Here is a 26168-nt window from a genome sequence, read left to right as displayed (position 1 = left end):
TTGACTACTACCCACAAGATGGGTATGGGGTATATAATAAACTATTAAACTAAGTAACCTTTGGATGGGCTTCATTGGACAATTATACTGCCCACAGACTGGGCACTTGCTGATTACTACCCAAAAGATGCATGCAGAAAGCATTATAAAGGCACCAAACTAAAGTGAACTTTATGGGTATAAGTCTGAGAGCTCTGCAGTGACATATCTGGGTAATAGTGCCACTAGAAGATAATCTTGGCGTTAGTAGCTATTGATCTGAATAAATTAGGGAAAGGAGAGGTTATCTATGAGTTTATCTCTGCAATGGCACAAATCTGGCCAAATAACACCACTAGAGAACATCCTGGTGTTAGTAACTATTGATAAGAGGTTATATATGAATTTATTAGCTCTGCAGTGGCACAAATCTGACCAAATAACACCACTAGAGAACATCCTGGTGTTAGTAACTATTGATAAGAGGTTATATATGAATTTATTAGCTCTGCTGTGGCACAAATCTGGCCAAATAACACCACTAGAGAACATCCTGGTGTTAGTAACTATTGATAAGAGGTTATATATGAATTTATTAGCTCTGCTGTGGCACAAATCTGGCCAAATAACACCACTAGAGAACATCCTGGTGTTAGTAACTATTGATAAGAGGTTATATATGAATTTATTAGCTCTGCAGTGGCACAAATCTGACCAAATAACACCACTAGAGAACATCCTGGTGTTAGTAACTATTGATAAGAGGTTATATATGAATTTATTAGCTCTGCTGTGGCACAAATCTGGCCAAATAACACCACTAGAGAACATCCTGGTGTTAGTAACTATTGATAAGAGGTTATATATGAATTTATTAGCTCTGCTGTGGCACAAATCTGGCCAAATAACACCACTAGAGAACATCCTGGTGTTAGTAACTATTGATAAGAGGTTATATATGAATTTATTAGCTCTGCAGTGGCACAAATCTGACCAAATAACACCACTAGAGAACATCCTGGTGTTAGTAACTATTGATAAGAGGTTATATATGAATTTATTAGCTCTGCTGTGGCACAAATCTGGCCAAATAACACCACTAGAGAACATCCTGGTGTTAGTAACTATTGATAAGAGGTTATATATGAATTTATTAGCTCTGCTGTGGCACAAATCTGGCCAAATAACACCACTAGAGAACATCCTGGTGTTAGTAACTATTGATAAGAGGTTATATATGAATTTATTAGCTCTGCAGTGGCACAAATCTGACCAAATAACACCACTAGAGAACATCCTGGTGTTAGTAGTTGTGATGAATGGTTTGGAAAACCGACAAGTTGAAGATTGAGACACTTATGCAGCATATGGGAATCTTTATTCAGGAAACGTTTCGCCACACAGTGGCTTCATCAGTCCAATACAAAGAGGAAGGCGTAAGGAGAGGAGGAGTGTGAGGTAATCAGTCCCTCAGCCTGGAGTCGATGTGTTCAGTCTATCAGTTCCCATATGCTGCATAAGTGTGTTAGTAGTTATTGATAAGATGCTATATTATCTCTGCAGTGGCACAAATCTGGCCAATAACACCACTAGAGAACATCCTTGTGTTAGTAGTTATTGATAATAGGTTATATTATCTCTGCAGTGGCACAAATCTGGCCAATAACACCACTAGAGAACATCCTGGTGTTAGTAGTTATTGATAATAGGTTATATTATCTCTGCAGTGGCACAAATCTGGCCAATAACACCACTAGAGAACATCCTGGTGTTAGTAGTTATTGATAATAGGTTATATTATCTCTGCAGTGGCACAAATCTGGCCAAATAACACCACTAGAGAACATCCTGGTGTTAGTAGTTATTGATAAGATGCTATATTATCTCTGCAGTGGCACAAATCTGGCCAATAACACCACTAGAGAACATCCTGGTGTTAGTAGTTATTGATAAGAGGTTATATTATCTCTGCAGTGGCACAAATCTGGCCAAATAACACCACTAGAGAACATCCTGGTGTTAGTAACTATTGATCTGGATAAGTTTTTAGGGGGAACTACAGAAAACTGGGAAACAGTTAATCTGTGTCGCTGTCTGCTGGGTCACCGGTCCCTCTCTCCTCTCTTCTCTGCCTCCTCACACTCATCTCCTCATCTCCTCATCTCCCTAACACACGTCAGCATCTCATTAAGTAAGATAATTATCTGTTAGCAACGGTAAATTAATAGTATTATAATTATATATATGTATTTTTTGAAAGATTTGCTGTCCTCTCCTTAAGAAATATTTAAGGTCTCAGTGGATTATAAATTAGTTTATTCATGTAGTTACACAATCTTTGGATGGTTACAGTTTTTTTTATATAATATATGTCTTAATTACCCAGGATAGTCCCCCCAAAAATGTCAAAATGGGGTACTTTTTTAGATTTTTCTTAGATTTTGTCATCAAAGTGACTAGTTTAAGTATTTTTAAGAGGTATTCACAGAATTATTATTATTATTATTATTATTATTATTATTATTATTATTATTATTAATAGGGAAATAACCCAGGTTCTATATGACCAATGGGGGTCATATAGAGCTTTGGGAATGGGGCAATTTGATCCAAGGGAGGGGAGGATAGGTCTAATTTCGTGGATCAAGAGCCCAGGCACCTCCCAGGGGGGGGGGCAGTGGAAATATAATCTTAGTATTGGAATTTATTACTGGTTTATCTTGGGTTATCCAGGTTTATTCTAAGTTATTCTGACTTATAGTTTATCCTGGGTTATCCTAGTTTATCCTAGGGTATCATAGTTTATCCTAGGGTATCCTGGGATATCCTAGGGTATCATAGTTTATCCTAGGGTATCCTGGGGTATCCTAGGGTATCATAGGTTATCCTAGGGTAACCTAGCTTATTCTAGGGTGTCCTAGGTTATCCTGGGCTATCCTAGGGTATCATAGGTTATCCTAGGGTAACCTAGCTTATTCTAGGGTGTCCTAGGTTATCCTGGGCTATCCTAGGGTATCATAGGTTATCCTAGGGTAACCTAGCTTATTCTAGGGTGTCCTGCATTATCCTGAGCTATCCTAGGATATCCTAGGGTATCACAGGTTATCCTAGGGTAAATTAGCTTATTCTAGGGTGTCCTAGGTTATCCTGGGCTATCCTAGGATATCCTAGGGTATCATAGGTTATCCTAGGGTAACCTAGCTTATTCTAGGATATCCTAGGTTATCCTAGGATATCACAGTTTATTCTAGGGTATCCTAGGTTATTCTCAGTTATCCTAGGATATCAATTTATCCAGAATCTAATCTGACCTGACCTAGGTTAGTAAGTAAGTAAGTAAGTAAGGTTATCCTGGTAACTTTTTTTTTTATTATTATAATTTTTTGTTTTAATTAATATCATATAGTATATGATATTAATTGCTGTTATTTTTTTTTTTTTAATTCCGGCTTTTTTCCACCGAGGTCGGGTGACTCAAAAAAGAAACACTTAACCATCACTCTATCATTATGTTGTCAGAGGCTTACTGACATTACAGCTCAAGTGCCCTGTCAAACTGCAATATTCCCACACCATCTTCAGAGTGCAGGCTCTGTACTTCCCACCTCCAGGGCTCAAATACGGTGGCTTGGTCGGCAACACACTTGCCTCGCACATTGAGTGTCCGTGATTTGATCCCTGGCATGGGTGGAAACGCTGGACTTGTTACCTTATACCTGCTGTCCCTGTTCACATAGCAGTAAATAGGTACCTGGGTGGTAGTCGACTGGTTTGGGTCGCATCCTGGGGGACAAAATTGAAGGACCACAGTGGAAATAAGACAGTCATCGATGATGCGCTTACTTTCCTGGGTGGTTACCCCTCTGGATTAAAAATTCATATCTTTACCCAAATTCCTTCAAAAATGTTACCTAGCTCACACTCCAACAGCACATCAAGTCATGAACACCATTTGCTCCCAATCACTCCAATCTGACACACACACCCCAATGGAAATTAAGTCACTGTGAATTTTTTGGGTTATCCTAGGTTCTTTACACATATACTGCTGTGTATGATAATCTATGTAACTGTATTTGTATACCTGAATCAACTTACACACCTGCAGGATGTCCAAGCCCCTCACATACAAACCCTGTACTCCCTTCCATCAACCTTTCCTAGGATGACCTCTACCCCTCCTTTTCCCCACTGTAGATTTATACGCCCTCCAAGTCGTCCTATTTTGCTCAATTCTGTCTAAATATCCAAAACATAATTTCTTAGGTGGGCAGAATGTTTATAGATATTTGTGGCATTTTGAACTATAGTTTGTCTGTGTGAAATACCCTGCCATGTTAGTGGCTTTCTTTGTACTTAACAACACTTTAATAAAATGGGAATTACTAATTGAAGCCTTTGCTAAGAAATAAAATTTGTTTATACCGGCAACTACTCAGTGGAACTTGGTCATTATTTAACACCTTACGTAGAATGTGGAGTAATTATTATTTGTGCAAATTTTTATTTAGGTAATACTGAAGGAGGGGTGTTAATATTGCAGTTTTATAACTGTAGTGGAAGTACGCCTCTGGCAAGACAGTGATGGAGTGAATGATGGTGAAAGTTTTTATTTTTCGGGCCACCCTGCCTTGGTGGGAGATGGCCAATGTATTAATAAAATAATAATAAAAAACTGGAAGTACGCCTCTGGCAAGACAGTGATGGAGTGAATGATGGTGAAAGTTTTTATTTTTCGGGCCACCCTGCCTTGGTGGGAGATGGCCAATGTATTAATAAAATAATAATAAAAAACTTGGTAAACTTGGTAAACTCCAGTTTAGGTTACATTACACTTAGTTAAGATTAGGGTTTGTCTTGTTTGGCTAGGTGTGTCCTTTAAACTGGAATAATGTTAAAAATCTAAAAAAAAAACTACAGTATATTCACTAATGTATACCTAATATAGTTCTCTACGGGTGTGTTACAGTGATACAACATTAAATGTTGAAAATAAAGGAGTTGAAAGTGCAAATTACCTAGTAGACTTTGCCCATTATTTTAAAAGCAAATTAAGTCAAGGGTTTATTGTACCATACCTGATTCAAGCAACTCCCTTAAGATTACATGAAAAAGTATCATATCAGGAGATAGGTTAGCCGAGCAGGGACACCCCTTTAGAGCCCAGACCCAGGACCCATTATGTAGTTCTGTAATGTTGAGATATGATCCCTAGACCCATTATGTACTTCTGTAATCTTTTGACTACTGCCCACAGGATGGGTATGGGGTGCATAAAGATATTAAACTAACTGGCACACACAGCGTGATCAAACAATACATATACAGTAGACCCCCATATCTGCGGCAGTTACGTTCCATGGACCTGCCGCAGATACTGAAACCACGGATAATAGTGAACCCTATATATGAGTCCTATACGTACCTATTATAAAGTTTAATTGATAAATTACTGACTGTAAGTAAAGAGTTATTGTTTTTTTGCTGATGAGAACCACTTCACGGCTTCTCTTAGGCTTTGAAAAATTTCCGTCATCACTATTTTTGCACTCTGAGGCCATTATTAAGCAAAACTAAGGGTTATTTTTGGGCCATGGCAAACCGTGGATAACTAATACCGTGGATACCAGACCTGCGGACACAGGAGGTCTTTCTGTATACAGTGGACCCCCGGTTTACGATCAGCTCCCAATGCGACCAGTTATGTAAGTGTATTTATATAAGTGCGTTTGTATGTGTATGTTTGGGGGTCTGAAATGGACTAATCTAATTCACAATATTCCTTATGGGAACAAATTCGGTCAGTACTGGCACCTGAACATACTTCTGGAATGAAATAATATCGTAAACCGGGGGTCCACTGTACTATATTTTTATATTTCTTTCAGACAAAAGATGAGTGAGGATAGTGATATAATGACACCACTAGAGCCACTGACACCATCCTCTTGTGGCGGCATCTCTGCTTCTTCTTCTTTAGAGTTCTCCAGTCGCAAATATTACCGTCAGGTCCCACACAGGTTAGTACATTACAGTATTACCGTCAAGTGACATGCAGGTTAGTACATTAATATTCTCCTGCCAGGTCACCTGCAGGTTAGTACATTATTATTCTACTGCCAGGTCACTCACAGGTTAGTACATTACTATTCTGCTGCCAGGTCACTTGCAGGTTAGTACATTACTATTCTGCTGCCAGGTCACACACAGGTTAGTAAGTATTGTAACTCCTCGCTGTCAGGTCCAACACAGATTAGTATTGTACCTCTGTATCGGGCGGTCCATGACTGGGCCTTGTGGTGGATCAAGGACTGATCAACCAGGCTGATACCGCTGGCTGCACGCAAAGTGACGTAGGCAGCAGAGCCTGGCTGGTCAGGTACTGACTTTAGGGGTCTTAAAGACAGACAGGGATCTTGAAGACAGCCAGGGGTTTTTGATCAAGTTATTTATTTTTTTTTTTAACACATCAGCCATTTCCCACCAAGACAGGGTGGCCCAAAAAAGAAAAAGTTTCACCATCATTCACTCCATCACTGTCTTGCCAGAGGTGCGCTTACACTATGTTGCAACATTAAGACCCCTCCTTAGTTATATTGTGAATAATGTTTAAGCATCGGTATTCAAGCTACAGTACAGCTCTCGGTGCTTCCTCGTTAGTGGGTTTCGAGCATCCAGTATTTTTACTGAAGGGCAACCTACAAATAGAGTCGATCATCCATGGATTTTGTGGTGGAAGACATTTTTTCCAGCTTTGAAAATTAACCATAATATCTTATTCAAATGGTTATTTTCATGCCTAAATCTTTTGAGTTTGGTCATTCCTTCTTATGAAAATCAAAATTAAGTAGTTTAGAGTGATATATTACAGAGAAATGGTCTCTAAAATTCAAAGTCCTTAATTTAGTTTGTCCGCCCAAAATGTCCCAGCATGATAGTGGCTTTCATTGTAACTTAACAAATCAAAATTGTAATTACACATTATAAACATCGCAAAGGAATAAAATCTTCACCTTTATCTTTAACTGTTGCATCAGTTGATGAAGCCAGGAAGTTTGCACTGTTGATTACAGTGGACCCCCGGTTAACGATATTTTTTCATTCCAGAAGTATGTTCAGGTACCAGTACTGACCGAATTTGTTCCCATAAGGAATATTGTGAAGTAGATTAGTCCATTTCAGACCCCCAAACATACACGTACAAACGCACTTACATAAATACACTTACATAATTGGTCGCATTGGGAGGTGATCGTTAAGCGGGGGTCCACTGTATTTTGTGTTGTTTGATGATCTCGAGAGCGGATCAGAGCAGCACACTGCCGCTAATGGCAGAGATACAGTACAGATGATGTAAGTGGGACAGTCTTCTGTTCTGTGTAGAGCTTTATCAAGTCATTCACCGGAGACCAGCACTTGGGAGCGGACACTTGTTACGATGTTTCAGGTCACTTGTTCTATCTAGACTGGAATATTGCTGCACACTAACAGCACCTTTCAAGGCAGGTGAAATTGCCGACCTAGAAAATGTACAGAGAACTTTCACGGCGCGTATAACGGAGATAAAACACCTCAATTACTGGGAGCGCTTGAGGTTCCTAAACCTGTATTCCCTGGAATGCAGGAGGGAGAGATACATGATTATATACACCTGGAAAATCCTAGAGGGACTAGTACCGAACTTGCACACGAAAATCACTCACTACGAAAGCAAAAGACTTGGCAGACGATGCACCATCCCCCCAATGAAAAGCAGGGGTGTCACTAGCACGTTAAGAGACCATACAATAAGTGTCAGGGGCCCGAGACTGTTCAACTGCCTCCCAGCACACATAAGGGGGATTACCAACAGACCCCTGGCAGTCTTCAAGCTGGCACTGGACAAGCACCTAAAGTCAGTTCCTGATCAGCCGGGCTGTGGCTCGTACGTTGGTTTGCGTGCAGCCAGCAGCAACAGCCTGGTTGATCAGGCGCTGATCCACCAGGAGGCCTGGTCACAGACCGGGCCGCGGGGGCGTTGACCCCCGAAACTCTCTCCAGGTAAACTCCAGGTAAACCCCTGGCAGTCTTCAAGCTGGCACTGGACAAGCACCTAAAGTCAGTTCCTGATCAGCCGGGCTGTGGCTCGTACGTTGGTTTGCGTGCAGCCAGCAGCAACAGCCTGGTTGATCAGGCTCTGATCCACCAGGAGGCCTGGTCACAGACCAGGCCGCGGGGGCGTTGACCCCCAGAACTCTCTCCAGGTAAACTCCAGTCAGTTGTGAGATGTCAGTCCCTGATGTGGGCTTTTGGTGAGTTGTCCTATTCATGGTATTGTGACTTTTTATTAAGTCTTGATTTAATAAAGCTCTGTACGGAGCAAAATACTGCTCACATAAAAGCTCGTTCTGTAATGTGGGTTTGTGTGTGTGTGTGTCTTCGATTTGATAAAGCTCTATACAGAGCAAAATGTAGCTCGATCACTAGCGCACTCGGCTCACACACTGAGGTCCGGGGTTCGAATCTCCTCCGGCACGACTGGAAAACATTAGGGACATGTTTCCATAAGACACCTGCTGTCCCTGTCACTGTTCACCCATCAGTTTAAAATGGGTACTTGAGTGTTAGTGGACTGGTGTGGGTTGCATCCTGGGTGTTGGTGGACTGGTGTGGGTTGCATCCTGGGTGTTAGTGGACTGGTGTGGGTCACATCCTGGGACAAAACTGACCTAATTTGCGGGAAATGCTCAGCATAACAGTGGTTTTCTATATAGTAGTATGTCATTGATGTCAGCTATGGTCTGTATACCTTGTACATGTACTGGTAGCAAATAAAGATATTATTATTATTATTATTATTATTATTATTATTATTATTATTATTATTATTATTATTACATGAAAGCTTATTCCAAAATATGTGTCTTTTCAGTTTGATAAAGCTCTACACAGAGCATTGTGTGTGTGTCTTCAATTTGATGAAGCTCTATACAGAGCAAAGTGTTGCTCACATAAAAGCTTAATCTGCAATGTGTCTTTTCAGTTTGATAAAGCTCTATACAGAAGAAAATGTTGACATGAAAGCTTATTCAGCACTTATACCATGGGTGGGGATAGAACCCACGGTCAGAGAGTCATGAAACTCCAGACCGATGCTTCCTATGGTGTATAAATATACCTAGTTGGATGAATCTTACTGTAGCCAGCTGGCCCAGTAGTTAACACGTCGGTCTGGAGTTTTACGACTCTCTGACCATGGGTTCTATCCATGCCCATGGTATGGTTTGTTTGCAATCATGTCATTACGATTCCGTGAGTCGAGTCTTGAATGTGGTGCTCATGTGTCCTCATTTCTTCCTGTCAACCTGTGATGGCATATTTGTTGCAAAAGTGTGTGACTTTGTAAATGGTCCAAGTTAGTTAGTTAGTTAGTTTAATATGTTTATTATGCACCCCATACCCATCCAGTGGGCGGTAGTCAAAAGATTACAGAGGTACATAATTGGTCCAGGGACTGGACTCCAAAGTTTTGATAGCTGAGCAAGTTACAGAGGTAATGAATTCACAATTTACAAAGGTAATGAACTCACAATTTACAAAGGTAATGAACTCCAGGTAGGTCTAGTCACAATCATGACAAGTTACAAAGGTATTTACAGATTACAGAGGTACACAATGGGTCCAGGGACCGGGCTCCAAAGTTTTGATGGCTGAACTAGGTACAAGGTAATGAAAATGGTCCAAGTCGAACTAAAACATTGTCGTAAGCTCCTCCCTCCTATGCAAGGGTTATTTGTGCAATATTCGTTGCCTTTGGATTCTTTATAATTTGTAATTTTGTGTGCGGGTATTTCATTATTGAGAAGAATGTTCAGTGATTAATTGGATTAGCATTGTGTAAATGTGTGAAATTTGTTTATTCTCAGAAATTATGTGAGGGAACTACCTGTCATCATGTGACCTGGACGCTGTCTGGTGGAGTGTGTTCATGTTGGTTATTGGTGGTGGTGGTGGTGTGTAGGTAGTGTGTGGTAGTGGTGGTGGTGTGTAGGTAGTGTGTGGTGGTGGTGGTGTGTAGGTAGTGTGTGGTAGTGGTGGTGGTGTGTAGGTAGTGTGTGGTGGTGGTGGTGTGTAGGTAGTGTGTGGTAGTGGTGGTGGTGTAGGTAGTGTGTGGTGGTGGTGGTGTGTAGGTAGTGTGTGGTAGTGGTGGTGGTGTGTAGGTAGTGTGTGGTAGTGGTGGTGGTGTGTAGGTAGTGTGTGGTAGTGGTGGTGGTGTGTAGGTAGTGTGTGGTGGTGGTGGTGTGTAGGTAGTGTGGTGGTGGTGGTGGTGGTGTAGGTAGTGTGTGGTAGTGGTGGTGTGTAGGTAGTGTGTGCTAGTGGTGGTGTGTAGGTAGTGTGTGCTAGTGGTGGTGTGTAGGTAGTGTGTGGTGGTGGTGTGTAGGTAGTGTGTGGTGGTGGTGGTGTGTAGGTAGTGTGTGGTGGTGGTGGTGTGTAGGTAGTGTGTGGTGGTGGTGGTGTGTAGGTAGTGTGTGGTGGTGGTGTGTAGGTAGTGTGTGGTAGTGGTGGTGGTGTGTAGGTAGTGTGTGGTGGTGGTGGTGTGTAGGTAGTGTGTGGTGGTGGTGGTGGTGGTGGTGTAGGTAGTGTGTGCTAGTGGTGGTGTGTAGGTAGTGTGTGGTGTGTAGGTAGTGTGTGGTGGTGGTGTGTAGGTAGTGTGTGGTGGTGGTGGTGGTGTAGGTAGTGTGTGGTGGTGGTGGTGTGTAGGTAGTGTGTGGTGGTGGTGGTGTGTAGGTAGTGTGTGGTGGTTGTGTGTAGGTAGTGTGTGGTGTGTAGGTAGTGTGTGGTGGTGGTGTGTAGGTAGTGTGTGGTGGTGGTGGTGTAGGTAGTGTGTGGTGGTGGTGGTGTGTAGGTAGTGTGTGGTGGTGGTGGTGTGTAGGTAGTGTGTGGTGGTGGTGGTGTGTAGGTAGTGTGTGGTGGTGGTGATGTGTAGGTAGTGTGTGGTGGTGGTGGTGTGTAGGTAGTGTGTGGTAGTGGTGGTGTGTAGGTAGTGTGTGGTGGTGGTGGTGTGTAGGTAGTGTGTGGTAGTGGTGGTGTGTAGGTAGTGTGTGGTGGTGGTGTGTAGGTAGTGTGTGGTGGTGGTGGTGTATAGGTAGTGTGTGGTGGTGGTGGTGTGTAGGTAGTGTGTGGTGGTGGTGTGTAGGTAGTGTGTGGTAGTGGTGGTGTGTAGGTAGTGTGTGGTAGTGGTGGTGTGTAGGTAGTGTGTGGTGGTGGTGGTGTGTAGGTAGTGTGTGGTAGTGGTGGTGTGTAGGTAGTGTGGTGGTGGTGTGTAGGTAGTGTGGTGGTGGTGTGTAGGTAGTGTGGTGGTGGTGTGTAGGTAGTGAGTGGTGGTGGTGTGTAGGTAGTGTGTGGTGGTTGTGTGTAGGTAGTGTGTGGTGGTGGTGGTGGTGGTGTAGGTAGTGTGTGGTGGTGGTGGTGTGTAGGTAGTGTGTGGTGGTGGTGGTGTGTAGGTAGTGTGTGGTGGTGGTGGTGTGTAGGTAGTGTGTGGTGGTGGTGATGTGTAGGTAGTGTGTGGTGGTGGTGGTGTGTAGGTAGTGTGTGGTAGTGGTGGTGTGTAGGTAGTGTGTGGTGGTGGTGGTGTGTAGGTAGTGTGTGGTAGTGGTGGTGTGTAGGTAGTGTGTGGTGGTGGTGGTGTGTAGGTAGTGTGTGGTAGTGGTGGTGTGTAGGTAGTGTGTGGTGGTGGTGTGTAGGTAGTGTGTGGTGGTGGTGGTGTATAGGTAGTGTGTGGTGGTGGTGGTGGTGGTGTGTAGGTAGTGTGTGGTGGTGGTGGTGGTGTGTAGGTAGTGTGTGGTAGTGGTGGTGTGTAGGTAGTGTGTGGTAGTGGTGGTGTGTAGGTAGTGTGTGGTAGTGGTGGTGTGTAGGTAGTGTGTGGTGGTGGTGGTGTGTAGGTAGTGTGTGGTAGTGGTGGTGTGTAGGTAGTGTGGTGGTGGTGTGTAGGTAGTGTGGTGGTGGTGTGTAGGTAGTGTGGTGGTGGTGTGTAGGTAGTGAGTGGTGGTGGTGTGTAGGTAGTGTGTGGTAGTGGTGGTGTGTAGGTAGTGTGTGGTGGTGTGTAGGTAGTGTGTGGTGGTGGTGTGTAGGTAGTGTGTGGTGGTGGTGTGTAGGTAGTGTGTGTGGTGGTGGTGTGTAGGTAGTGTGTGGTGGTGGTGTGTAGGTAGTGTGTGGTGGTGGTGTGTAGGTAGTGTGTGTGGTGGTGGTGGTGGTGTGTAGGTAGTGTTATCTATCTCCCTCCCTCCATCCCTCCCTCCTTCTCTCGCTTCCTTTCTCCCTCCCTCCCTGCCTCCCTCCATAGTGGTGGTGCAGGTAGTGTGTGTGGTGGTGGTGGTGTAAGTAGTGTGTGGTTGTGGTGGTGTAGGTAGTGTGTGGTAGTGGTGGTGGTGTAGGTAGTGTGTTGTAGTGGTGGTGGTGTAGGTAGTGTGTGGTAGTGGTGGTGGTGTAGGTAGTGTGTGGTAGTGGTGGTGGTGTAGGTAGTGTGTGGTAGTGGTGGTGGTGTAGGTAGTGTGTGGTAGTGGTGGTGGTGTAGGTAGTGTGTGGTGGTGGTGGTGGTGGTGTAGGTAGTGTGTGGTAGTGGTGGTGGTGTAGGTAGTGTGTGGTAGTGGTGGTGTAGGTAGTGTGTGGTGGTGGTGGTGGAGGTGATGTAGGTAGTATGTGGTAGTGGTGGTGGTGTAGGTAGTGTGTGGTAGTGGTGGTGGTGTAGGTAGTATGTGGTAGTGGTGGTGGTGTAGGTAGTGTGTGGTAGTGGTGGTGGTGTAGGTAGTGTGTGGTAGTGGTGGTGGTGTAGGTAGTATGTGGTAGTGGTGGTGGTGTAGGTAGTGTGTGGTAGTGGTGGTGGTGTAGGTAGTGTGTGGTAGTGGTGGTGGTGTAGGTAGTATGTGGTAGTGGTGGTGGTGTAGGTAGTGTGTGGTAGTGGTGGTGGTGTAGGTAGTATGTGGTAGTGGTGGTGGTGTAGGTAGTGTGTGGTAGTGGTGGTGGTGTAGGTAGTATGTGGTAGTGGTGGTGGTGTAGGTAGTGTGTGGTAGTGGTGGTGGTGTAGGTAGTATGTGGTAGTGGTGGTGGTGATGTAGGTAGTGTGTGGTGGTGGTGGTGGTGATGTAGGTAGTATGTGGTAGTGGTGGTGATGTAGGTAGTGTGTGGTAGTGGTGGTGTAGGTAGTATGTGGTAGTGGTGGTGGTGTAGGTAGTGTGGTAGTGGTGGTGGTGTAGGTAGTGTGTGGTGGTGGTGGTGTAGGTAGTGTGTGGTAGTAGTGGTGATGTAGGTAGTGTGTGGTAGTGGTGGTGGTGTAGGTAGTGTGTGGTGGTGGTGGTGTAGGTAGTGTGTGGTGGTGGTGGTGGTGGTGTAGGTAGTGTGTGGTAGTGGTGGTGTAGGTAGTGTGTGGTGGTGGTGTAGGTAGTGTGTGGTAGTGGTGGTGGTGTAGGTAGTGTGTGGTAGTGGTGGTGGTGTAGGTAGTGTGTGGTAGTGGTGGTGGTGTAGGTAGTGTGTGGTGGTGGTGGTGGTGGTGGTGTAGGTAGTGTGTGGTAGTAGTGGTGATGTAGGTAGTGTGTGGTAGTGGTGGTGGTGTAGGTAGTGTGTGGTGGTGGTGGTGGTGGTGTAGGTAGTGTGTGGTGGTGGTGGTGGTGGTGTAGGTAGTGTGTGGTAGTGGTGGTGGTGTAGGTAGTGTGTGGTAGTGGTGGTGGTGTAGGTAGTGTGTGGTAGTGGTGGTGGTGTAGGTAGTGTGTGGTAGTGGTGGTGTAGGTAGTGTGTGGTGGTGGTGGTGGTGTAGGTAGTGTGTGGTAGTGGTGGTGGTGTAGGTAGTGTGTGGTAGTGGTGGTGGTGTAGGTAGTGTGTGGTAGTGGTGGTGGTGAAGGTAGTGTGTGGTGGTGGTGGTGGTGTAGGTAGTGTGTGGTAGTAGTGGTGATGTAGGTAGTGTGTGGTAGTGGTGGTGGTGTAGGTAGTGTGTGGTAGTGGTGGTGGTGTAGGTAGTGTGTGGTAGTGGTGGTGGTGTAGGTAGTGTGTGGTAGTAGTGGTGATGTAGGTAGTGTGTGGTGGTGATGGTGGTGTAGGTAGTGTGTGGTAGTGGTGGTGGTGTAGGTAGTGTGTGGTAGTGGTGGTGGTGTAGGTAGTGTGTGGTAGTGGTGCTGGTAGGTAGTGTGTGGTAGTGGTGGTGGTGTAGGTAGTGTGTGGTAGTGGTGGTGGTGTAGGTAGTGTGTGGTAGTGGTGGTGGTGTAGGTAGTGTGTGGTAGTGGTGGTGGTGTAGGTAGTATGTGGTAGTGGTGGTGGTGTAGGTAGTGTGTGGTAGTGGTGGTGGTGGTGGTGTAGGTAGTGTGTGGTAGTGGTGGTGGTGTAGGTAGTGTGTGGTGGTGGTGGTGTAGGTAGTGTGTGGTGGTGGTGGTGGTGGTGGTGTAGGTAGTGTGTGGTAGTGGTGGTGGTGTAGGTAGTATGTGGTAGTGGTGGTGGTGTAGGTAGTGTGTGGTAGTGGTGGTGGTGGTGGTGTAGGTAGTGTGTGGTAGTGGTGGTGGTGTAGGTAGTGTGTGGTGGTGGTGGTGGTGTAGGTAGTGTGTGGTAGTGGTGGTGGTGTAGGTAGTGTGTGGTAGTGGTGGTGGTGTAGGTAGTGTGTGGTAGTGGTGGTGGTGTAGGTAGTGTGTGGTAGTGGTGGTGGTGTAGGTAGTGTGTGGTAGTGGTGGTGGTGTAGGTAGTGTGTGGTAGTGGTGGTGGTGTAGGTAGTGTGTGGTAGTGGTGGTGGTGTAGGTAGTGTGTGGTAGTGGTGGTGGTGTAGGTAGTGTGTGGTAGTGGTGGTGGTGTAGGTAGTGTGTGGTAGTGGTGGTGGTGTAGGTAGTGTGTGGTAGTGGTGGTGGTGGTGTAGGTAGTGTGTGGTGGTGGTGTAGGTAGTGTGTGGTGGTGGTGTAGGTAGTGTGTGGTAGTGGTGGTGGTGTAGGTAGTGTGTGGTAGTGGTGGTGGTGTAGGTAGTGTGTGGTAGTGGTGGTGGTGTAGGTAGTGTGTGGTAGTGGTGGTGGTGGTGTAGGTAGTGTGTGGTGGTGGTGTAGGTAGTGTGTGGTGGTGGTGTAGGTAGTGTGTGGTAGTGGTGGTGGTGTAGGCAGTGTATGCTAGTGGTGGTGATGTAGGTAGTGTGTGGTAGTGATGGAGGTGGTACGAGTCAGGCGGAACATAACCTATGATTGCTAGTGGTGGTGGTGTTGGTATATCTTATCTTACAATAGCTAGATATGGTTCAAGCACTTTAGCACAATCACAACATTTCTACCCTGGTAACATACAATACACTTCAAAATTCCGACTCGGTACATACCATGCCCAGAAGCTATACGCACAACCTTCATCATATTAAAATCTTTTGCAGGAGTCTGTTTAATAAAATATCACGAGGACCCAAATGGAAATAAGTCGCTTTGTTTGACTTTTTTGGGGTTATCCTGGATAATTTACACATATGTTACTATGCAGTAAGACCACAGTACGTAATCAAATGATATCACAATGTTTAAAACAACCACTGTGAAAAGATACTGAACTTCCAAGCGCTTTTGTGATTTGTGATAATGTGAGAAATCACAAAAGTGCTTCGAAGTTCACTATTTTTTCACAGTGGTTGTTTTGCATGTGTTACTGTGTCTAATAATTTGTGTAACTGTATTTATGTGTATCTGCACTTAACCCTTTGGGGGTTTCGGACGTACTAGTACGTCTTACGACCCAGGGTTTTTGACGTACTAGTACGCCTAAATTCTAGCACCCTCAAATCTAGTGAGAAAAGCTGGTAGGCCTACATATGAAAGAATGGGTCTGTGGTCAGTGTGCGCAGTATAAAAAAAATCCTGCAGCACACAGTGCATGAAAAAAAAAAACTTTGACCATGTTTTTGGATTATAACAGCGACTTTGCACTGTATTTTCATATGGTATTTATTGTTGTATTCTAGTTTTCTTGGTCTCATTTTATAGAATGGAAGACATATTACAGAAATTGAGATGATTTTGACTGGTTTTACAATGAAAAGTACCTTGAAATTGAGCTCAAAGTAGCAGAAATGTTCGATTTTTACCAAAGTTCAAAAGTAAACAAATCATGTTAAGCATCCAATACACGTCAACTGGTGAGTCTAATATTTTTTCACAAGTGCGCTGATATTATTTATACCATTCCTACACTAATGCAGTAGTCTGCATAACAGTAAATCTTATTTTTTTTTGTATGAATAAAAATTCAAAGTGGAAAGCCAAAGAAATATAAGAGGGGCCTGGGGATGTGACTAACAAACAGAGAACTTGTTATTTTAGTGCCAGGAATGTCTTGTTTATTCTGGACCCTATTCAAAAATTGGCATCTTTTGTAATTTGTGTGAAATTGGCAAAATTGCTAAATTCTGACCACTTTATTAGATAGTTAAAATTGGTAAATGGGTGGTTTCTTGTACTCATTCAATAGAAAAAATGGAGTTCTAGTGAAATAGTTATGATTTTTGTCGACTAGTACACTGGAATTGGCCGAAAATAGGGCTCAAAGTGGGCAAAATCACCGATGCGTAAACATCGTTGAGACCACTAACTTCACAAGAGCATAATTCCGCAAGTTTTCCATCAAATTTCATACTTTTGGTGTCATTATGATCGGGAAAAGATTCTCTATCTTTTCATAAGAAAAAATAATTTTTTTTTTGAAATTTGGCTTACCCTGAGAACAAGTCTCTGAGAGGACCTGTCGACCCCCAAAAGGTTAAAAAGACTTACCTGATTACGTCTGTCCTATTCTAGTATGCTAAAAATGTTATAAATAGTGCAAGGGTGACATTAAAACAATATCAAAGATGATTGACATAAACCCACTACCATTATAGTATGCTTTGCACTTAGAGATGAATTTGTTTATCAACGTGGTATTAGGAACGGAACTCCGTCTTTAAATGAGGAGAGGCTGTATGCAGTGGACCACCAAGTTTCGTGAGCCTCGCGCTTCATGAATTTCGACTCGGCAACTTTTTTTTTTTTTCAAAATAAAGCCTCGTGGTTCGTGATTTGTTCGTTGTATGAAATGCGCCCGTGCGGCTGGGAGCGGCTGGGCATACACAAAGGCTCCCACACAACATTCAGGAGTCAGTGTGGCATTGTCTGTGGGTTGGGCAAATATTCTCTTAGTGGGATGGTTTGTGAAGGACCTGCTTAGTTTGGGCTAACAGGTCTACTTCAGTGTTCCTGCTGTCTTATGTTCCATACACCAACAAGTCTTCAATAAAGGTAAGTGTGATGTTATTGTTTTATACTTGATTTATCATTCTTTTCTGTATGTAAATCTATATTTAATCTATAAAAAAAATAATTTTTGTTAATACTTTGGGTGTCTGGAACGGATTAATTGGATTTACATTATTTCTTATGGGGAAAATGGCTTTGAGTTTCGTGAATTTTGACTTTCGGTAGACACTCTGGAACGGATTAATCACGAAACTTGGAGGTCTACTGTATAAGTCCTATACATACCTATTATAAAGTTTAATTGATAAATTATACACAATCAGTGGAGAATTATGTATATCGCTTTTTCAGTAATACATATAAAATAACATTTTTACTTACCTTTATTGAAGATTGGTGATGGCATCTTGAAGATAGGGAGGAGAGAGGGAGTTGGGGTTAGTGTTTGGAAGGAGAATCCCCCTCCATGAGGACTTCAGGTAAAGCCTTCTCTGGGGTTACTTCCCTTCTCTGTCTTTTAATGCCACTAGGACCAGCTTGAGAGTCACTGGACCCCTTTCTCACAAAATAACTGTCCACAGTCCTCTGTTTCTGGCGCCTCTTTAACATTTCCCTAAAATGGGACATGGTTCTGTCACAGAACTTGTTGCAAAGATGGCTTGTTTCAGCTTACTCATGGTGGTACTTCTGCACAAACATTTGGACATCATTCCACTTGGCACAAATCTCCTTAATCTTTGAAAAAGGCACCTCATCCACTCCCTATATTAACACCTTTCGCAACATCAGCTTCCTTGATTTGTTCTTTCTTTGACAGGATAGAACTGATGGTCGACTTGTTTTTCCCATACATCCTGGCAAGCTCAACAAGTCTCACACCACTCTCATACTTCTGTATTATTTCCTTCACATCTATGGTGTTTCTCACTTTCTTTACCACAGGCGTACCACTAGCAAGTTTCTTTGGGCCCATGGCAGCTTATTTCACAGTCCCACAAGCACTAAACACAACGAAATAATCGTAAAATGCGTGAATGAGAATGCAGGTTAGTGTTCACTCAAGCATAAACAAAGCTAGACTGCTCACGGCGCCTGCACGGGGACGCGGACAGAGCGGGCGGCAGACAGGTCCTGTGCCCAGCGGTCTGAAAATAGGGGCGCGTTCGATAATAGGGACAAAGTTTGTCCGAAAAAATGGTCCTATTTTCGAAACGTTCGATATGTGATACTTTCAATTTTTGAAGTTCCACTGTATATAAATATATATTTAAAATGGAACGTCAAATTTCGAACAGTTCCCAAATCGAACAGTTATGTAAGTGCATTTTTGTAAGTGTTTTTGTAAGTGTATTTTTGAGGGTATGAAACAGATTAATCTAATTTACATTATTCATTATGGGAACAAATTCATTCGGTATCGGCACTCGAACAGCCTTCTGGAATTAATTAAGTTCGTAACTTGACGTACCACTGTATATATATAATGGTCATCATGGTAAATAATAATATAGAAAAAATAAGAGATTTCAATGGTGATAAATATTGATTATACTGGGTTACTTTGTGTTAATTTCTGTATTGTTCATTATCTAACATATTCCCCATTGTACCATTGATCGAACTCCACCAGTAGATGGTAGTTATATTGTACCAGTATAGATGGTACAGTAGTTATAATGTACCAGTATAGATGGTACAGTAGTTATATTGTACCAGTATAGACGGTACAGTAGTTATATTGTACCAGTATAGATGGTACAGTAGTTATAATGTACCAGTATAGATGGTACAGTAGTTATAATGTACCAGTATAGACGGTACAGTAGATATATTGTACCAGTATAGATGGTACAGTAGCTATATTTTACCAGTATAAATGGTACAGTAGTTATATTGTACCAACATAGATGGTACAGTAGTTATATTGTACCAACATACATGGTACAGTAGTTGTACCAACATAGATGGTACAGTAGTTATATTGTACCAGTATAGATGGTAAAGTAGTTATATTGTACCAGTATAGATGGTACAGTAGCTATATTGTACCAGCATAGATGGTACAGTAGTTATATTGTACCAACATAGATGGTACAGTAGTTATATTGTACCAACATAGATGGTACAGTAGTTATATTGTACCAACATAGATGGTACAGTAGTTATATTGTACCAGTATAAATGGTACAGTAGTTGTACCAACATAGATGGTATAGTAGTTATATTGTACCAACATAGATGGTACAGTAGTTATATTGTACCAACATAGATGTTACACTAGTTATATTGTACCAGTATAGATAGTACAGTAGTTATATTGTACCAGTATAGATGGTACAGTAGCTATATTGTACCAGTATAGATGGTACAGTAGTTATATTGTACCAGTATAGATGGTACAGTAGTTATATTGTACCAACATAGATGGTACAGTATTTATATTGTACCAACATACATGGTACAGTAGTTATATTGTACCAGTATAGATGGTACAGTAGCTATATTGTACCAGTATAGATGGTACAGTAGCTATATTGTACCAGCATAGATGGTACAGTAGTTATATTGTACCAGCATAGATGGTACAGTAGCTATATTGTACCAGTATAGATGGTACAGTAGTTATATTGTACCAGAATAGATGGTACAGTAGTCATATTGTACCAGTATAGATGGTACAGTAGTTATATTGTACCAACATAGATGGTACAGTAGTTATATTGTACCAACATAGATGGTACAGTAGTTATATTGTACCAACATAGATGGTACAGTAGTTATATTGTACCAACATAGATGGTACAGTAGTTATATTGTACCAACATGGTACAGTAGTTATATTGTACCAACGTAGATGGTACAGTAGTTATATTGCACCAGTATAGATGGTACAGTAGTTATATTGTACCAGTATAGATGGTACAGTAGTTATATTGTACCAACATAGATGGTACAGTAGTTATATTGTACCAACATAGATGGTACAGTAGTTATATTGTACCAACATAGATGGTACAGTAGTTATATTGTACCAACATAGATGGTACAGTAGTTATATTGTACCAGTATAGATGGTACAGTAGTTATATTGTACCAGTATAGATGGTACAGTAGTTATATTGAACCAGTATAGATGGTACAGTAGTTATATTGTACCAGTATAGATGGTACAGAAGTTATATTGTACCAGTATAGATGGTACAGTAGTTATATTGTACCAGTATAGATGGTACAGAAGTTATATTGTACCAGTATAGATGGTACAGTAGTTATATTGTACCAGTATAGATGGTACAGTAGTTATATTGTACCAACATAGATGGTACAGTAGTTATATTGTACCAACATAGATGGTACAGTAGTTATATTGTACCAACATAGATGGTACAGTAGTTATATTGTACCAGTATAGATGGTACAGTAGTTATATTGTACCAGTATAGATGGTACAGTAGTTATATTGAACCAGTATAGATGGTACAGTAGTTATATTGTACCAGTATAGATGGTACAGAAGTTATATTGTACCAGTATAGATGGTACAGTAGTTATATTGTACCAGTATAGATGGTACAGAAGTTATATTGTACCAGTATAGATGGTACAGTAGTTATATTGTACCAGTATAGATGGTACAGTAGTTATATTGTACCAACATAGATGGTACAGTAGTTATATTGTACCAACATAGATGGTACAGTAGTTATATTGTACCAGTATAGATGGTACAGTAGTTATATTGTACCAGTATAGATGGTACAGAAGTTATATTGTACCAGTATAGATGGTACAGTAGTTATATTGTACCAGTATAGATGGTACAGTAGCTATATTGTACCAGTATAGATGGTACAGAAGTTATATTGTACCAGTATAGATGGTACAGTAGTTATATTGTACCAGTATAGATGGTACAGTAGTTATATTGTACCAGTATAGATGGTACAGTAGTTATATTGTACCAGTATAGATGGTACAGTAGTTATATTGTACCAGTATAGATGGTACAGTAGTTATATTGTACCAGTATAGATGGTACAGTAGTTATATTGTACCAACATAGATGGTACAGTAGTTATATTGTACCAACATAGATGGTACAGTAGTTATATTGTACCAGTATAGATGGTACAGTAGTTATATTGTACCAACATAGATGGTACAGTAGTTATATTGTACCAGTATAGATGGTACAGTAGTTATATTGTACCAACATAGATGGTACAGTAGTTATATTGTACCAACATAGATGGTACAGTAGTTATATTGTACCAGTATAGATGGTACAGTAGTTATATTGTACCAACATAGATGGTACAGTAGTTATATTGTACCAACATAGATGGTACAGTAGTTATATTGTACCAACATAGATGGTACAGTAGTTATATTGTACCAAAATAGATGGTACAGTAGTTATATTGTACCAACATAGATGGTACAGTAGTTATATTGTACCAACATAGATGGTACAGTAGTTATATTGTACCAAAATAGATGGTACAGTAGTTATATTGTACCAACATAGATGGTACAGTAGTTATATTGTACCAAAATAGATGGTACAGTAGTTATATTGTACCAAAATAGATGGTACAGTAGTTATATTGTACCAACATAGATGGTACAGGTCTTGCTACACCCAGGTCTTGCTACACCCAGGTCTTGCTACACCCAGGTCTTGCAACACCCAGGTCTTGCTACACCCAGGTCTTGCAACACCCAGGTCTTGCTACACCCAGGTCTTGCTGGACCCAGGTCTTGCTACACCCAGGTCTTGCAACACCCAGGTCTTGCAACACCCAGGTCTTGCTACACCCAGGTCTTGCAACACCCAGGTCTTGCTACACCCAGGTCTTGCTACTGCCAGGTCTTGCTGGACCCAGGTCTTGCTACACCCAGGTCTTGCTGGACCTAGGTCTTGCTACACCCATGTCTTGCTGGACCCAGGTCTTGCTACACCCAGGTCTTGCTACACCCAGGTCTTGCTACAACCAGGTCTTGCTGGACCCAGGTTTTGCTACAACCAGGTCTTGCTGGACCCAGGCCTTGCTACACCCAGGTCTTGCTACACCCAGGTCTTGCTGCACGCAGGTCTTGCTACACCCAGGTCTTGCTACACCCAGGTCTTGCTGGACCCAGGTCTTGCTACACCCAGGTCTTGCTACACCCAGGTCATGCTAAACCCAGGTCTTGCTACACCCAGGTCTTGCTGGACCCAGGTCTTGCTACACCCAGGTCTTGCTGGACCCAGTTCTTGCTGGACCCAGGTCTTGCTACACCCAGGTCTTGCTACACCCAGGTCTTGCTACACCCAGGTCTTGCTACACCCAGGTCTTGCTGGACCCAGGTCTTGCTACACTCAGGTCTTGCTACACCCAGGTCTTGCTACACCCAGGTCTTGCTACAACCAGGTCTTGCTACACCCAGGTCTTGCTACACCCAGGTCTTGCTGGACCCAGGTCTTGCTGGACCCAGGTCTTGCTACACCCAGGTCTTGCTACACCCAGGTCTTGCTGGACCCAGGTCTTGCTGGACCCAGGTCTTGCTGGACCCAGGTCTTGCTGGACCCAGGTCTTGCTACACCCAGGTCTTGCTACACCCAGGTCATGCTACACCCAGGTCATGCTACACCCAGGTCTTCCTACACCCAGGTCTTCCTACACCCAGGTCTTGCTGGACCTAGGTCTTGCTACACCCATGTCTTGCTGGATCCAGGTCTTGCTACACCCAGGTCTTGCTACACCCAGGTCTTGCTACAACCAGGTCTTGCTGGACCCAGGTCTTGCTACAACCAGGTCTTGCTGGACCCAGGTCTTGCTACACCCAGGTCTTGCTACACCCAGGTCTTGCTGCACCCAGGTCTTGCTACACCCAGGTCTTGCTGTACCCAGGTCTTGCTGGACCCAGGTCTTGCTACACCCAGGTCTTGCTACACCCAGGTCATGCTAAACCCAGGTCTTGCTACACCCAGGTCTTGCTACACCCAGGTCTTGCTACACCCAGGTCTTGCTGGACCCAGGTCTTGCTACACCCAGGTCTTGCTACACCCAGGTCTTGCTACACCCAGGTCTTGCTGCACCCAGGTCTTGCTACACCCAGGTCTTGCTACACCCAGGTCTTGCTACACCCAGGTCTTGCTGCACCCAGGTCTTGCTACACCCAGGTCTTGCTACACCCAGGTCTTGCTGGACCCAGGTCTTGCTACACCCAGGTCTTGCTGGACCCAGGTCTTGCTACACCCAGGTCTTGCTACACCCAGGTCTTGCTACACCCAGGTCTTGCTACACCCAGGTCTTGCTACAACCAGGTCTTGCTACACCCAGGTCTTGCTACACCCAGGTCTTGCTGGACCCAGGTCTTGCTGGACCCAGGTCTTTCTACACCCAGGTCTTGCTGGACCCAGGTCTTGCTGGACCCAGGTCTTGCTACACCCAGGTCTTGCTACACCCAGGTCTTGCTACACCCAGGTCATGCTACACCCAGGTCTTCCTACACCCAGGTCTTGCTGGACCCAGGTCTTGCTACACCCAGGTCTTGCTGGACCCAGGTCTTGCTACACCCAGGTCTTGCTGGACCCAGGTCTTGCTACACCCAGGTCTTGCTACACCCAGGTCTTGCTGGACCCAGGTCTTGCTGGACCCAGGTCTTGCTGGACCCAGGTCTTGCTACACCCAGGTCTTGCTACATCCAGGTCTTGCTGGACCCAGGTCTTGCTACACCCAGGTCTTGCTACACCCAGGTCTTGCTACACCCAGGTCTTGCTGGACCCAGGTCTTGCTACACCCAGGTCTTGCTACACCCTGGTCTTGCTGCACCCAGGTCTTGCTACACCCAGGTATTGCTACACCCAGGTCTTACTACACCCAGGTCTTGCTACACGCAGGTCTTGCTGGACCCAGGTCTTGTTGGACCCAGGTCTTGCTACACTTTGGTCTTGCTACACCCTGGTCTTGCTACACCCTGGTCTTGCTACACCCAGGTCTTGCTACACCCAGGTCTTGCTACACCCAGGTCTTGCTACACCCAGGTCTTGCTGCACCCAAGTCTTGCTGCACCCAAGTCTTGCTACACCCAGGTCTTGCTACACCCAGGTCTTGCTACACCCAGGTCTTGCTGCACCCAGGTCTTGCTGCACCCAGGTCTTGCTGGACCCAGGTCTTGCTGGACCCAGGTCTTGCTGGACCCAGGTCTTGCTACACCCAGGTCGTGCTACACCCAGGTCTTGCTGCACCCAGGTCTTGCTACACCCAGGTCTTGCTACCCCCAGGTCTTGCTGGACCAAGGTCTTGCTACACCCAGGTCTTGCTACACCCAGATCTTGTTACACCCAGGTCTTGCTACACCCAGGTCTTGCTACACCCAGGTCTTGTTAGACCCAGGTCTTGCTGCACACAGGTCTTGCTACACCCAGGTCTTGCTGGACCCAGGTCTTGCTGCACCCAGGTCTTGCTGCACCCAGGTCTTGCTACACCCAGGTCTTGCTGGACCAGGTCTTGCTGGACCCAGGTCTTGCTACACCCAGGTCTTGCTGCACCCAGATCTTGTTACACCCAGGTCTTGCTACACCCAGGTCTTGCTACACCCAGGTCTTGCTACACCCAGGTCTTGCTGCACCCAGGCCTTGCTACACCCAGGTCTTGCTACACCCAGGTCTTGCTACACCCCGGTCTTGCTGGACCCAGGTCTTTCTTGACCCAGGTCTTGCTACACCCAGGTCTTGCTACACGCAGGTCTTGCTGCACCCAGGTCTTGCTGCACCCAGGTCTTGCTGCACCCAGGTCTTGCTACACACTGGTCTTGCTACACCCAGGTCTTGCTACACCCAGGTCTTGCTACACCCAGGTCTTGCTACACCCAGGTCTTGCTACACCCAGGTCTTGCTACACCCAGGTTTTGCTACACCCAGGTCTCGCTACACCCAGGTCTCGCTACACCCAGTTCTCGCTAAACCCAGGTCTTGCTACACCCAGGTCTCTTGCTGCACCCAGGTCTTGCTGCACCCAGGTCTTGCTACACCCAGGTCTTGCTACACCCAGGTCTTGCTACACCCAGGTCTTGCTACACCCAGGTCTTGCTACACCCAGGTCTTGCTACACCCAGGTCTGGCTACACCCAGGTCTGGCTACACCCAGGTCTTGCTACACCCAGGTCTTGCAACACCCAGGTCTTGCAACACCCAGGTCTTGCTACACCCAGGTCTTGCTACACCCAGGTCTTGCAACACCCAGGTCTTGCAACACCCAGGTCTTGCTACACCCAGGTGTTGCTACACGCAGGTCTTGCTACACCCAGGTCTTGCTACACCCAGGTCTTGCTACACCCAGGTCTTGCTACACCCAGGTCTTGCTACACCCAGGTCTTGCTACACCCAGGTCTTGCTACACCCAGGTCTTGCTGCACCCAGGTCTTGCTGCACCCAGGTCTTGCTACACCCAGGTCTGGCTACACCCAGGTCTTGCTACACCCAGGTCTTGCTACACCCAGGTCTTGCTGGACCCAGGTCTTGCTACACCCAGGTCTTGCTACACCCAGGTCTTGCTACACCCAGGTCTTGCTGGACCCAGGTCTCGCTACACCCAGGTCTTGCTACACCCAGGTCTTGCTACACCCAGGTCTTGCTACACCCAGGTCTTGCTACACCCAGGTCTTGCTACACCCAGGTCTGGCTACACCCAGGTCTTGCAACACCCAGGTCTGGCAACACCCAGGTCTGGCTACACCCAGGTCTTGCTACACCCAGGTCTGGCTACACCCAGGTCTTGCAACACCCAGGTGTTGCACATTTGGCCTAGTCATCAGTGTTGTAAACATCGACGAGTTGCAGGATGTGTTTACAAACACCAGAAGTGTTGCAAGAGTCAGGAACACTTACCTTGTGTCCCGTTATTTATATTACGTCACTGATAACTTCAATATATATATATATATATATATATATATATATATATATATATATATATATATATATATATA

At 44.3% G+C, this 26168-nt stretch overlaps 1 protein-coding gene across 3 annotated transcripts in view; it reads left to right on the top strand.

Moving 5' to 3' along the window:
* Positions 1 to 26168, top strand: part of Nt5b (5' nucleotidase B) — a 226901-nt gene that overhangs the window by 75689 nt on the left and 125044 nt on the right. Inside the window, exons 1-2 of one of the 3 annotated variants that reach the window (XM_070105027.1) lie at positions 2016 to 2170; positions 5868 to 5999. The exons of 1 other annotated variant lie outside the window; for it this stretch is intronic. In XM_070105027.1, coding sequence (XP_069961128.1) covers positions 5875 to 5999 — 125 coding nt within the window. In that variant the 5' untranslated portion in view covers positions 2016 to 2170; positions 5868 to 5874. Of the gene's footprint in view, positions 1 to 2015; positions 2171 to 5867; positions 6000 to 26168 lie in introns of those variants that run through there. One more of the 3 variants, XM_053795598.2, reaches the window with a different exon arrangement.

Source organism: Cherax quadricarinatus, chromosome 96 (assembly GCF_038502225.1).
Source record: "Cherax quadricarinatus isolate ZL_2023a chromosome 96, ASM3850222v1, whole genome shotgun sequence".
Lineage (NCBI taxonomy): Eukaryota > Metazoa > Arthropoda > Malacostraca > Decapoda > Parastacidae > Cherax > Cherax quadricarinatus.
This window is presented reverse-complemented; position numbering and strand designations above follow the sequence as displayed.